The sequence below is a fragment of the Rousettus aegyptiacus genome, unplaced genomic scaffold, assembly GCF_014176215.1.
Source record: "Rousettus aegyptiacus isolate mRouAeg1 unplaced genomic scaffold, mRouAeg1.p scaffold_m13_p_4, whole genome shotgun sequence".
Taxonomy (NCBI): Eukaryota; Metazoa; Chordata; class Mammalia; order Chiroptera; family Pteropodidae; genus Rousettus; species Rousettus aegyptiacus.
Genome location: NW_023416307.1, coordinates 121,148,009 through 121,163,202, shown reverse-complemented (window position 1 = coordinate 121,163,202; position 15,194 = coordinate 121,148,009). Strand labels below are relative to the sequence as shown.

Genomic DNA, 15,194 nt, shown 5'->3' with positions numbered 1-15,194 from the left:
CAAACTTGTAATAGGAATGTTCAAGGAGAAAAATTATCTATATATACATACGTATATATATATATGTATCAATTTTTTTTTTTTTTAAGTCAAGAAGGGTAGAGATCAACAGCTAACAGTGAGCTGAGTGGTTGGAATATGGCTGATTATCTTTTATCCTTAAATATATTTTCTTATTTTTTCTATGATTAAAATAGATTGCTGTGGAATAAAGATTAAAATAAAGACAATATAAAAGCTAGTAAGTTTGAGTATCAATAGAGAGCCAGAGCTTATCTCATCCAACTGACTCATTTAACAAAAGAAACGGAGGCGGACAGTGGGGGGAGCACCTTGCTGTGGTCACTCCGCTGGCCAGCAAGGGAGTAGAGCCAGGACCTTGGAAATCCCCAGACCAACTTCCTGGCCTCCACAGCACCCTGTTGCAGCTGCCCTATTCCTTAGGCTAGGAAACCCCCTAAGCTTGGTGCTAGGTGAGAAAGAGTTTTATATGTAATTGTAAAATTCCAAACAGCAGCCTCGTGTATTAGGCAAAGTACACCAGATTCCAACTCAAGAACAGCTGAAATTGAAATGGCACTCACAAAGCCAAGAGGATAATTTGTAGGGAATTAGGTGTCCCAGGCTCTGTCACAACTGCTATACTGAATAACTTTATGACTGCACCATGTTTTCTTGCCTCTGGCTATATTATACATGCAATTACTCCTGCCTAGAATGCCTTCCTCTTGTCCTCTCTCCCATGCATTTCTAGAAATTCCTACTGATCCTTTAACAGCAACTCGGAAGTCACTCTCTGCAAGGCCTTCTCTGGTCTTTCTTGTTTATAAAATTGGTACTAGGATAACATAACAAGAGGATGTAGCTTGACTGCAGAGCATATCACAATATAAAGGAAATCATTACTGGTTTATAAATTTGTCTTGCCTTCTAGATGGTGTTTCCTGAGGGTAATGGCTATTTTAACCATCTTATATCTCTGGCATTCAGCAGGGAATCAAATGTCAGTTGAATAAATGAATGCCTGCTAATAGATATACAGTAAGACTTTATCCTTTCCTTGCAAATCTCTGATTTGCCCTTTTATCCTCTGAATGGTGCATTTGCAGAACTCCTAAGCAACAGGTTGTTTTGGGACAGAGGTTTCTCTTAAAAGTTTAAATAGTTGAGTTTAATACTGGCATTTTATCCTTTTTAATTTACAAAGAAATATGATAGAAGAAAGGTGGGGTTAAATAACATCAAAGATAAATGGATGTGCTGGCTATAACAAAGGCAAAAATTATAACTTATCATATGATGATACCAGCTAACATATATGATTCCTACACCACCCTCTCCCTACCAGTCCTCAAGACACACATACACAGATGCACACAAAAAGTTAATAAGTCACTTTGGGAAGTTTAATCATAACCCATCAACAGAAGAGCCCACTGCATAGTAAACACCAGAATGAGTATATTATTAAGGTTGCTAATCACTAATTAAAATCTCAAGATCAGGTTTCTGGGCACATCTTGCTACATCTGTGCAGCAGACAGGTCCCAGACAATATACAAACCAAGTCTGAGGCTTGCCTCTTCATAACAGGCTGTTCCTGCAATATCACAAAGGTTGTGGGTGACAGAATTGTGCAACAAAAGCACGAATACTACGCATACAGTCTCTTTACGCAAAGCCCTGCTCCTGACGGCAGAACTGAGAGAAGTTTCTAGTCAACTTCTGAGTTCCAGAAACAAGGCAATTGTTACATAAAACACCAGAAGGTGCCTAGCTTTCTCCTTATAGGGAAAAAGAACAGTCATAATATTCAACATACTGCCCCATTCCCCCAAGATTGACTGGGAAGGGATTCAAGAGAATTTCCTGGGGTAAAGGAAACGTTCAGTTCCTTGACCGAAATGCAGGTTACATGGGTGTTGATACACTCGTCAAAACTTAAAGAATTCTCTTAAGAGTCACACATTTCACTGTGTATACATTTTACCTAGAAAAAAAGAACCATGCACAAGTATCAAACTCTAGTTAGTATGTTTACTTTCTGCAGAAGTATGGGCCAGCAATTTTGAAACTACTTTCTGTGTATTCTAGACTTGAGCAAGTAAGTAAATAAATTCAGGATAATGGGAGCCAGGTTTCTCACTGCTGGAGTAGTTACAAATATGGAAAGGGGGAAATTAACATCACCAAAGGGGATAAAATACATCATGTGCCTTCAAACATGAGGATACATCATCACTTCTTTAGTATTCCTGCCAAGAATTCATAACCTCAATCTAATCATAAGGAAACATTAGGCAAATCCAAATTGAGGCAAATTCTACAAAATAACTGGCAAAATATCAAAATGTTTAAGAAAGGCTAAGGAACTTTTCCAGACTGAGGAAAGCCAAAGAGACATGACAACTACATGCAATTGCTTGATCCTGAATTAGATCCTGGTCTAGGAGGAAAAAAACCTATAAAGACATTACTGGTACAAATAACGTTTGAAATATAGACTGTGAATTAGATAACAGTATTGTGCAAACATTAAATTGCCTGAATTTGATAAGTGTATTGTGTTCACCTAAGAGAATATCCTTGTTCTTGGAAAATATACATTGAAGTATTGAGTTGTAAATAATCACAATGTCTCAAATTTACTCTCAAAGTTTTAAGGAAAAAAGAACAGGGGTGGGGGCTGAGGGGGTTAAGGGGTGGGAAGCAAGCAGGGAAGGGAGCCAGCAGACAAAAATGGGGCAAAATGTAAACAATTGGTGAATCTGGTTAAAGGGTATATAGAAATTCCTTTCACTATTCTTGCAACTTTTCTGTAAGTTTACAGTTATACCAAAATAGATAATTATCAAAAAATAGCCTAACTTCTGAAAAAACATTTAAGGAAAAGGCTAATAACTAAATCAATGTATTATGAGAGATTCTCTCAAGAATATTGGTTTCAAAATTATACTTTTCCCTCTGGTAGTAACTCCACAAAAACTCTAGTTGGCTCTAAATTCCTTTTTAGAACTAAAAAACAACTCATGTAGCTTCAAATAGGGGTTTTTTTTTTGAAATCCCAGTGGTAGATACTGTCATTTTAAAACGTCTTGCAAGGCAATCCACAGAAATTAGAATGAAAGTAACTCCTCAACATTCCTCTCCTTCCAGATTCTTCAATAATTTTTCTGTAGGATGGAACAATTCACCTGGCTACATGCCAAGCTAAAATCAAACAGGATAAGAAATGATTTATGTGTAGATGATTCCGCTGTCTCTGCCATAGAAGCAGAGAACTGTATTCTCCCCTACCTCAGGCCTAATAAAAGGGGGGAGGGAAGGAAGGGAGGGTAGAGCAAAAATACTCTAAACTACTGAAGGAAAAAATTACTTCATAGATGTCAAAGGAGTTTTTAAACTCATTTTTAGCCCCCCTCAAATCTTTTTGAAACGATAACTATGATATGACTCAGAATAAAAAATATTATGCTAAGTATGCATTAGGAAAATTCACATGCACAGAAATGAAAATATAATTAATTGGATTTGTCATTTCAAAGTATTAATGTTGAGTTTGCAGATAATAGAGAATGACGTTCTCCTAAGCGAATAAAGAAGTAAGCCAAGCAAGTAAATGCTGTGTTTCTACTGTAAGGAAATATGTATACCAATGAAGCAACCTTTCCAACACAAAAGAAATTTAATACCCAGACCACATGAAAAGTGATCGCTATGGGAATAACACAGCTGTTAAAATCCAAGTCAGTTTGTATTAAATTGTCCAGCATGTTTATGTAAAGCAGGACTCTCAGAATGACCACCAAGAGGAAATAATTTTGCTAACTAAAAAGTGATACCTATTTTTCATTTGATGCTTACAATAAGCGTGAAAGAAAAATGTACAGCTATTCTCTTTCAGAGAATATAAGGGACCTCAGTTAGCTGGTATGCTTATGATTCTTTTACAAACAGTATCTCAAGGGCTAATTTAATTAGAACTACAACAAAAAGAATGAGTGTTTGCATTTCGCTTAGAGAACCCAATTATCCTTATTTCATTGACTAGCCAGATCTACATAAAGCCACAGAAAAACTGGCACCTGTGCCAACAGATTTCAATATAAAAATTAATACTACTGCCAACTTATTTTGAGATCAATTAGCTCAGCCATTCGAAGAAAAAAATGTGCTCCACTAAAAAGTATATAATCTTAAAACTTGCATATCTGAAGACAAAAGCACACACAGACATCCTTGAGGCCTTGACTTGAGCAGATAAGAGACCTTAAGGGAACTACAGAAAGAACAAGCTCATGAATAACTAACTACTGACGAATGTCAAGCTTTAAATCTCAACACGGACACTTAGGGTGCATAATGATCAAGCGAGGGTTTAGTTTACTTTTGAAGAAAAAAAATTAATCTCAATTTCTGAGCACCTAAAATTGTCATGTTTGAGAAACTCATCAGGATTGTGCTTCTCATAAGATATGACCCAAGCAAAGTTTTCAAAGAAAGCTGTGGGGAGGATTTCCCTAGAATTCAATCCCTTCCATCCTGTCAGATGTAGGCTACATAGCAAAGTCCCGAATTGTAACTAAGAGGCCAGAATTTGGGATTAACCACAACACTATTGTGCATAACACTTGAATGTGAAAGTTTTATCAAGAATCATGAGTTTTAAAAGTCCAGGTTAAATCACTGGGTGTCAGAGAGTTTAAAGAAAAAAAGGAAATTAGCTATAACATTGTAAGCATATAAAAATGACGCAGTGTATCTCAAAGCCTATTGAAAAGTGAGATGCCATCACTGTAGGTTTGAGACACATCAGCCTTTCCCATTACAATGGAGGACATACAGCTCTATTTTTAGAGTCTTTGGAAAGATCAAAGCTAAATGGGCCCTTTTATGGGCTCCACTTCCAAGTCTGGAATCTCCATTTACCTTTCTTTGTCATTATACATATCTCCAAAAGACACGCCACCAGGACTGCCTGGTATCTATATATACCCCATCCTCTGAGTAATACTTAAAAGTTACTCTATGTTGGTCCATGGAGGGAAGAACCCTCTAGGGGAAGAATAAAGACCAGTAAAATTTAAGCTCAAGCCAAAATTATCCTGATACAAGTATTGATACATACCTAAAACATAATTCAGTCTCTCTCTGTGCACTATAAATCAAACTTTCTTACTAAGTCCTTTCTGGCTTTTTGGACCCCACCTCTCTCCCCAAAAGCCCTCATTTGCTTTCAGTGCCTCTGGCTGGTACTGCCGACCAGCTCATTTTAAAATACAAGTCCTTTAAATGCAGAATGACTTACTTTGGAAGAACAAGCTGTACATTTGTCAAATGCCAGGCTGACAGGAAGGACATTATCAAACCGTGAAAGAAATCCCCGGATCTGAAAACAAACAAAATGAGAAAGTTCACATTATTACTCCTGAAATGATGGCACTTGTGAAATTCATGTGTAGTTTCAGACAAGATGCAAGAAACAATTAACATGGTGATCTTGACACAGATTACTAGCAAAAATGAAATTCAACTTTTCACAAATTTGAGACCTAAAAACATAATTGACTTCAAAATACAAAAAGTAAGCTTTAAAATCTCAAATATCATTTAAATAAATGTCTTTAAAAATATCATAGGTCAATCAACTAAGTTATGACTCAACTCTCATACATAATGTACAGTGAGTATGGAAAATGTATATATTTCTAGGATATAAGATTGAGTGGGGCTCCATAAGGCAAGGAGGACTGGGAACTACAGAAGGCAGACAGTCCTAAATATATACCTAGTTGTTTGCCTGACTAGAAACAGGGATAAAAATGTGAAACATCACCAAATTTATGGGGAAACAGTGCCACCTTGAGCATAAACTTCTAGACTACAACTGATTTCCATTTACCCAGTATCAGCTATTAACAAGTTTCGCAAAGGATGGTTTAAGTAATTCATTCATAACATTATACCTCCAGAACTATACTTACACAAAAAGGAATTTTAAGCTGTTGTAAATATCATTAAACTATTATCACCAAAAACATGAATGGCACACTTTCTAACGTCTCCATACTCTGCATTTAATAATAAGCCAGACAACGCGGGTCTTCTCATGAATTGATTTGATCTTCCCAACAACCTCATTTTATGTTGATAAAACTCAAGCTCAGAAAGGAGAAGCAACTTGGCTCAGGAAAACAGAAAGTGACAGAGCTAAGATTCAAAAGTAGCCCCCCTGACACCAAACCTGAGCTTCCTCCCTCCTTCACTTTGTCTTCAAAACTGGGTCTCAACACAAATTTAACAGTCTCACTTGAAAAGAGCAAAAGAACCAACCTACACACTCACGCTGCCTTTAGCCACCCTACCAACACTCCCAGCCAAACATAAACAAAGCCTGACAAAATCTTTAAAGAAACAGGCTTCCTTCTGAGTTTCAATAACTCCATATGTAGGCCCACACTGCAGTTAACAATCTAATTGAATGTGTATACTGGAAAATCTAATCTTGAAGGAAATGTCTATAGCCATCTTTTAAAAGTCCTTATCAATGTAATCCAAGATCAAATGTGTTTGGTAGAAAGGATAAATAGTTGGGGTAGGTTAGGTAGTCTCATTATGAACCTCTGAAATATGACAATTTTTTAGTTCCCTATATCTCAGGAATGCGTTGAGCATTGTATAATGCAGAACTTCTGAGGCACAAGCAGGGTCTTAAGTTTGCTATTCAGGACACCAAAATGGAAGACATCAAACTGGCAGAGAAGACTTTAGTGGCAAATCACGAATGGGAATGTTGAGATCCTGAGATCTGGGAGTTGTAGTCTTGAAAAATTTTTTCATTTAATATAAAATTTACCTAGAAGAAAATCTGATCACATGTAGCAATATTTTCCACTAAAATATTCATTGACGTGGCCTATGTGTTAATGACACAACGTATGCTTCGTGAAAAGGGTTCCTCTTTATCTTTTCTCTCAAAAAGCCAATATCAAGTTTTCTTTCTATTGAGCAAAGAAATAGACAATTTTCTCTAAATTGTCTCCCAAAGGGATGTGGGGAGGGAAAGCTGAAGAAAAAGGAGACAGAAGTCCTAGTTAGGAGCAAAAGAAGAGAGAAAAAGGAAAGGAAGGAAAGAGAAAATAAAGACAAAAACACAGGTGGTGCGCAACAGAAAAAAAAGGAGCCAAAGTGAGTGGGTTGGCTGAGCAAGGGCCCGAGCGCCATTGTTTAGCACCCCAGACAGCTCTTCACTAGGAAACAGTGATTCATCTTCCCAGGAAATAAAGTAGAATAACATCTGTGTGTGAGGCTTTTCAAATTCATCTAGTTGGCATCAGAAGGCCCGGAACTCAATCAAAGTAATTCTAGTTTTATGTCTTTTAAAAGAGGAAAGCCTTGTTTTCAAACAGAAGGCAAAAGACACTTAACGGGTATCTTCCCAGGTGAACTCTCTCCCTTCCATCTAATGCAACACTCTGCTGTTGATTAAGTTTTCTAACACACAGCTCTGAAGTGGTGTCACTTTTTATCAACCTCTTAGAGCTGACCAAATATGACAGAAATTCTTTATGCTGTCATTTAAGTCCCTCTCCCCAACCCCCCAACTCCAAAGCTGGGCCCAACCTGCCCTCCCAATCATGTCTTAGACTGAATCTTTTCATGAGTCCTGTATAACTGCTAAGCTGAACTACAACTTCTCCTCCAAAGACATTTCTGCATACCTGAACTTGTCTCATACTAAATTCTGGGGCTCAGAAATCTTCCTTTTGGAAATAACCACATATCCAAATTATCTTTCTTAAAAGCCACTCAACTCAAACACACCTTTTCCATAAATCTTCAATCTACCTACCACACAACTTGGAAATAACACTGTCACCTGAAATTCTTCTTTTTGGCATTTATCATCAAAATACCTTGTGCAATAGTTATTTTTAAAAAATAACAGCTTATTGAGATGTAATTCATGTACCATAAAATTCATCTTTTTAAACCATAAATTAAGTGGCTTTTAGTATATTCGTGAAGTTGTGTAACCATCACTAGTATCTAATTTCAGGTAATTTTCATTACCTCAAAAAAAAACCTAGAACTCATAAGCAATTTGTCCCCATTCTCTACCTTTCCCACAACTAGGCAGCCAGTAATCTTTCCATTTCTATTGATTTGCCTATTTTGCGTATTTCCTATAAATGGAATTATACAAGACAGGAACTGAGGTAAGGCCTGAGACTCTGTTTAACAAGAGCCCCAGGTGACTCTCAGGCAAGCATGTGAAACAAGATGCTTCCAGTTACCAACCTCATTTACACCTTCCTGTGGTTTGCTCTACACCAACTTAACATTACCTGTAGATGTCAGAAAATAGATGGAAGCAGTTAACAAGCCTCTTATTCTTTCCACGTTTTGTAAGAACAGTATTACTGCATCTACCTAATTTAGCCCACATCTAAATTAACATTTAAGTGAAAACACTCTACAAAGTGATGCCATATTTCTCCACCCACGTAGTAACTAAGGCCTGTTGACACTGCTCAAGGTAAACTCTCTAACTTCTGGGATTGCACACAGCTTACTCTAAACTCTTATTCTATGGCTAATATTTGATGTCAATCTTTCCTTATAGAAAGGAGGTATTAAACAGCTATTTAAAAAGTTTAACTCTACCTATAATAAAAACAAGCCCATGACAGAAAACAAATGAACAAAAATAACCCATACTCTCATAGCATATTTACTCCCCTTTTTCTATTTTTAAAAAATAAATTTAACTTCCTTTTAGACAGCCTCCTCTGATTACTGGCTTCTCAATCTCCCCATTCCTCAAGTGAGAGAAAAACGCCAATTTCCTAAACACACTCATCCCTCTACCTAGCTCTACGGCTAGTAAGAAGACTTCCTTGCAGGGGCCAAACCTTGCCTACCTCCCTGCACATTTTATTTATTTTTAAAGTTAGATTAAGTTTTTTCCTTCTTAATACAGAAAATAAAGGATAAATTAAAATGTCCCATATGAAAATCCAATCAGTGGCTATCCGGGGCCGAGGATAGGGATATCATCCCAAAAGAAGCACAAAGGAAAGTTTGGGGGTGATTGGGAATGTTCTAGATCTTGTTTATGGTGGTGGTGGTTATACATATGAGTGTATACATTGGTCAAAACTCATTAAAATGTATACTTAAAATGGGCGAATTTTACTGTATATAAATTATATCTCAAAAAAGGTGATATTAAAAATGGTTTATAATCTTAAGATTTTCAAAACAATGCAGAAAGATATAATATAAAAGTATAAGTGCCAATTGCCCCCAATTTCTCTTCAAAGTAATCACAAACATCAGTTTCCTGTGTAGCCTTCCAGAAAAAAAGTATTTTATGTCTAAACCAGGTCTACAATATGTGTATCTTTGCTACATCCTGAATATTTAAAAACTCACCTGAGAATGACAGAACCTAGAAGAAATAAAATTAGCTATAGTTTCTTGGCTCCCTTACCTCTCATCACTCTTAAGACCCACAAAGGACAAAAGCAGCTTGAGTTGAAATCCCAGCTGTCAGACACCTGTGAGGCTCTGCATTTGGTGGTATCTGCATTTGGCTTAAGAGGGCCTTATAAAGACTGGACATGCTCTCCTCAACCGGAGTAAAAACACCACAGAAAAGAAGCAAAACACATCAGAGCAGGGCCTTTAAATGCTAATTTGGCTTCCCTCCCGGGCTGTTCTCAGTAGGATAGGGGGCCATCCCGCCCAAATTAATTAGGCACACCTGTGCGTGTCTAATTAATCCAAAGGCTCACAGGCAGAAACACCTGCTTGGGCTGGGGTGTGTGTGCTGTGGACAAGGTGTTAAGTGTCCTTTTAAAAACATAACTAGTATTGGTGGGCACACACAACTCAAAAGCATGTTCAAAGAGCAGGATTTGGTCTTTGTTACCTTTATGAGTTACATACTTTGTCCCACAGGATGCCACCAAGAATCCATTTTTAAAGACTGAAGCTGTGGATCTGGAATGAGGCTGAGAGATGTGTATTCTGAAATGGCTCCCGAGGTGATTCTGACACATAGCCAGATGTGGGAGCCCCTGGATTAGGTTTTCTACCACTAAAAGGCTAAACAACTTTAACTCTATACCCAGATCCACTCATATTTCCTCCAGTCTATTCTCCATATACCCAAACTTTATCATGTGTTAGCTTACGACTTCTCAATGGCTTTCCACTGTCCCTGGGTTGAAGGTCCAAACGTTTAAAATGTCTATAAGATCCTGCCTATCTCCCCTTCTCCTCCCCTGTGCTCCTCCGAATCTGTCTTATAGGTACATTGGTTGTCTTTTGGAGCATCCAACTCACTGAACATCCTTCTCACCCATCTTCGCCTCTCTTGTACCTCCCGGAAACTGCTTACTTCTCTCCCCTTTCCCTTCCACGCAAACAACTGTTCCCTCCTACCCTTGGCAGGAAGACATGCCTTAGGATAATGTGGAAAATGATGGTCTTGGGGATGGAGGAAACAGCACTAACATTTATTAAGTGCTGTCCCTGTGCCTAGCACTCGTGGATGTTTTCACACGCTCATCTCATTTTGGCCTTACTACCATCCTGCGAACTTCCTCATGTTCCAGATAAAGAAATTGAGGCTCAGAGAAGCAGCATGGTTTGCCTAAGTTTCCACAACTATCAAGTGACAAAGCCAGGAAACTGAGTCCTGTCCTTTCTGACTCCAAAGACTGAGGAAGAAAGCTGAAAAGCAAGGAGGAGGTAAAAAGAAAGAAATAAAGAAAAGGCCAGAAGAATTAAAAAGCAAAGCAAAACAAAACACCCCCTCCCAAAACAAAACTCAGTAACTAGATGGCTATTATCAGGGCCTGGGTGGATTAAATTATCTCCAGTTGATTATGCCCAGCTGGTTAAAAAATAAATAGATTGAGAATAGTAGGAGTACCTTCTAGCCTGGTATTTACACCTCAGCTGAGAAAAATCAACTTGAGCTCCAAGGTATCTTGCTTAGATGAGAAGATCCAACGCCCAGAAACAAACAGTCATTCTGAGAGGTACATTTACAACTACAACTGGAACCTGCTGCTCTAACTTCACACCAGCTTCCAGAAGGCCTGGCAATATTTCTAGAGCTTGGAGTTTGCATAAATAAAAACTAACTCCAGATCGTTCTTGGATGTTGAAAAGAGTCTTAATCAAATTCAGTGCCGAAATGGAGAGTTTAACAATTGCAAAACCCCAGGCACACCACAGTGGTTTTTATTTCGGACAACAGCTTTAGCTACCACCAGTGATCTACCTCTCAGTACCAAACTGGAGTCACCAAGGAGCAGAAGAAGTAAGGTAGAAATGAGCCAGCATCATCCTTAGAAAAATACTGCAGAATGGAGCTAATCCTTCCAACCTTTCCCTACTCACTCACTGCTTCCAGAGTTTTATGAGATTCTTCGGAACTTTCTTTTTAGGAGAGTGGGTAAGCTCCCATTTTTCTATTTTAATTAAGTGAAAGAGAAAGAGAAAACCAACATTTACAAGTGTCTCTTATGTGCTGAGAACTGTGCTAGCGCTTAGTAAATGTCATGTAATTTAATCTGTACATGAATTTCAGGAATATATTATATTATTATCCCTGTTTTGCTGATATAAAATATGACGTTCAGAGAGGTCACACAGTAACAAGTGGAAACAGCTGCTTCAAATCCTTTGCAAAATGAGCTAATGAACAAATGGATGGAAATGAAATTAAGAAGCAAAGCTGGGATTCTAATCAGGTCTGCATGATCACATATATGGCCTTCAGGCTGCCTCACACGTGACATCTCTCAAACAGAACAGTTTCATCAGGTGAGCAAAACTCATGTGGTACAAGTCATATCCTTCAACTGATAAAGTTATACTCAAGTTCTTTTGGGACAAGAGATGTTATCTGAGATGCTTTTGAACTCTAGCAATATAACTTATCCTCTCCTTTGTGTACCAATGAAAGGGAATCCTCCTCTCTTCTAGGGCCTCACAGAGGAAGCCCAGACATTGTAAGGTCTTGCACTCAGATCCCTCTTTCTATTCAGGTGATTCTCACTAGAACAGATTTCACTACATCCAATTGGCTTGGGGTACACCTACCACCACAGATGATTCCAAAAGCAAATGAAACTAAACACTAGGTGATCTTGTGCCAATTACTTAACTCCTCTGAAATGAATGGTGCTTGGTATAGAGTCAGTGTTTGGGAATCATCTGTTGAAGGGTTGGTTAAATGAGGGGAGGATGAGTGGGTCACAAACTACAACAGCTGATATGGAGAAACAGTAGACATTTGGGCTGTTTTTCTGGCCATGTCCATAGCCATCAATCTGAGGGTACAGAACCAGAGGAGGAAGGAGATTCCTTTTCTTGGGCTACATCTTAGGAAATATGCTCTTGTTGCTGATCTTAATCTTCCTCAGCAGTCAGTCCGTCTATATTCCTAAACGTACACCGAGGTAAACACATTTCTGAACACATTAAAGGGATCTTATTAAAAGATAAAGATCTGAGGATTTGGGGTGGGCACAGCCTGTGCAGACAGGCCAAATAGCAGTCCAAAGCCTGGCTAGAGACCCAGCTCTATCTCAGCACTTGTCTCACTTAGAGATTTCCCAGGCCAGGTCCCTCCCAGGGTCCTGTCCTAGTTAGGGCTTTGTGCTACTTTTCTGAAAGTGACTAAAAGCAAGCAATTCAGAGGCTGAGAACCATGGGGTTGGCAAGTCCAAACCCTTAGGAAGAACATACACATTCAGGGTCTTTATTCATCAGTACTTGAGAACCAAGAGTACATTCACCCAAAGACAAAAGAGGTGAACTGCCTGGTCCACAAGTGGGATAAAAGCAGGACTACTATATTAATGACCATGGTGTTGGATGACTGTTGTATTGCCACCTTGTTTTTCATTCTTTAAGGGATGTCCAGCCAAACGATCAGTGGCTTCATAGGCAACTAATTTCTGTCACATTTGGAATCCCACACCAGCCTGCAAACCAATTTCCTGGAGATATCGGGAGTGGCCCGTACATTTTATAACTCCTGAACTGTGCCTCTCATCAAAGAACCAGGAAAAAGGGTCAGCCACTACCCCAGGAGCCAGGAAAAGATAACTTTTTTTTTCTTTTTTTTTAAATAAAAGATCCTACTTGGCGGGAAGCAGAAGGAACAATACTACATAACGATCTACAATGAAAAAATTCTCTCTACAAAAGAATTCAGTCTTGGAGAGAATATACTATATGACTTCATTTACATAAAGTCCAAAATTAGACAAAGGTCTTTCATGGTTACAAGTCAAGGAGGCAATGATAATTAGAAGAAGCATAAGGAGAGCTTTGGGGGTTGCTTGATAATATTTTATTTGACCAGTCTACTGGGTACATGAGTGCTTTCATTTTGTGATAATTCAAGTTGTGCAGTTAAGAATTTGTGTGACTATCTACATGTCTTTTACACGTAAATAAAATGACTTAAATTTTTTAAAAACACTCTTCAGAGACAGAAAGTCTGCTGGCTGCTGTTGCCTGCTTGCAGAATCTCATGCATGCATGCTGCACAAGAGACTTTTAAAAAAACAAACTAACCCATGGCCTCTTTTCTCACTTTCAAATGTTTTTTTTCAGTTTTCAAATTCAATAAGAGGGGTTTCTTTTGTTTTTGTTTTTGTTTTTGTTTTTTTTTTCCCCAGTCTGAATATCACTGAATTTCAGGGCCTAATCAAGCCTTTTTCTGCACTTGGCTTATCTCTGGATGGGCCAAATTCTGTCTGTGATCCCACAGAGAGATCATTGGGCCTCCCAGGTCTGACTCAGAGGAGAGCAGAGACGCAGAGAGTCCAGGCTAAGTTAAGCAACTTTCTTCAGATTACACAATGAGTTGCTAGTGGGGGGCCTTGTGATTCTCTGTCCAAGGATTATCACTTTCCTACTACATCTCATTTCACAAGGGCCAATTAATAAACACTCTTCTTTGGGTAACTGAGGAAAATGAGCCCAGGGAACGTCACTGGTCATTCTTTGAATACAAAGCACATAAACAGGTTGACTGGGTTCCTCTCCAACAGGAAACCATTTGTTTCAGAGAGCCAGGAAGAGGAGGAGAGAAGTGCTGAGTCTGCAACAGGGCATTGCAACATAGCCCAGTGTTTTTGTGGAAATGATGTTCTCCTAATCAAAACACAGTTGCATAAAAGGACTCACTCCACTTAAAAAAGAATAAGAAACTTAGAGCCTATAAACAGGGACTATACAACCCTGATTAATAATTTTAAAGTTCTTTCTCCACTTTCTTTTTTAGAAAGTAGCTAAAAATAAAGGCTTGAAACTTGAAATAATGTAAGCAAGTAATCACACACATGCACTGGGCTTTTCCCATATATGGCTGCATTATTCTTCAGCTTTTGAAAAGGCCAAATGAAGAGATGGCCAACAACCAAAATAATCCTTCAGACATTTGAAAACAAGAAGAAAAAAACTAAAAGAGTTGATGAATGACAAACAATTGCAAGGCTCAATGGGGGTAAAGAACACTGAGAGGGATTAGTTGCCATAGTACTTTAGAAACATGGGCACATGCACTTTGACACTGGACCCCTTCTGTAAAGAAACCGTTTTGCCCTCTGGCCTCAACATTGAGAAAACTACAACTGTGATAATTTAACATAAAGGACTTAAAGAAGAAAACCAGTGCAGGGGCATGACTGAAAATTTAATTAAGGCCCTTCTCAGTATGAAATCTGTAAAGGAGATGAGGGCACATTCCAAGGTCAGAAGGGAAGGAGACATGTGAAAAAAGGAAGAGGCTGAGGATTTGAATGAGATTCAAGAGCGAAAAATAGCAGAGGTTGGCTCCGGAGGACTGATTCCTTATGATGGAGGATTAATTACAGTGTCTGTTGGGTCCCACTTGAAATGTTTCTGTAGAAAAGATGAATACATTCATATCAAATAAATGCCACCTTTGTGAGGCAGGCTGGAAAGGTCATATTTGCAGTGTTTTATGGTTTACAAAGCCTCATCACAGACATAATCCTGGACACAAGGTAAAGCACCTGCTTTCACTGATATGAAAACTGAGGCTCAGGGATGGTAAGGGACCTAACACAAGGTCCATGGAGGGTGACTTAGTGCAAGAGGGCTGCAGTAGCGATTTGAAACTAACTCTACCAACA

At 38.5% G+C, this 15,194-nt stretch overlaps 1 protein-coding gene across 6 annotated transcripts in view; it reads right to left on the bottom strand.

Moving 5' to 3' along the window:
• The window catches only part of ATG7 (autophagy related 7), a 218,895-nt gene that overhangs the window by 130,906 nt on the left and 72,795 nt on the right, over positions 1 to 15,194 (bottom strand). For all 6 annotated transcript variants that reach the window (XR_001594500.2, XM_016125396.2, XM_036218756.1 and 3 more), the window contains one exon: positions 5,309 to 5,389. Coding sequence is in view for 5 of the 6 variants with exons in the window: in XM_016125396.2 (XP_015980882.2) it covers positions 5,309 to 5,389 (81 nt within the window). In the remaining variant the exon portion in view is untranslated. The remainder of the gene's footprint in view (positions 1 to 5,308; positions 5,390 to 15,194) is intronic.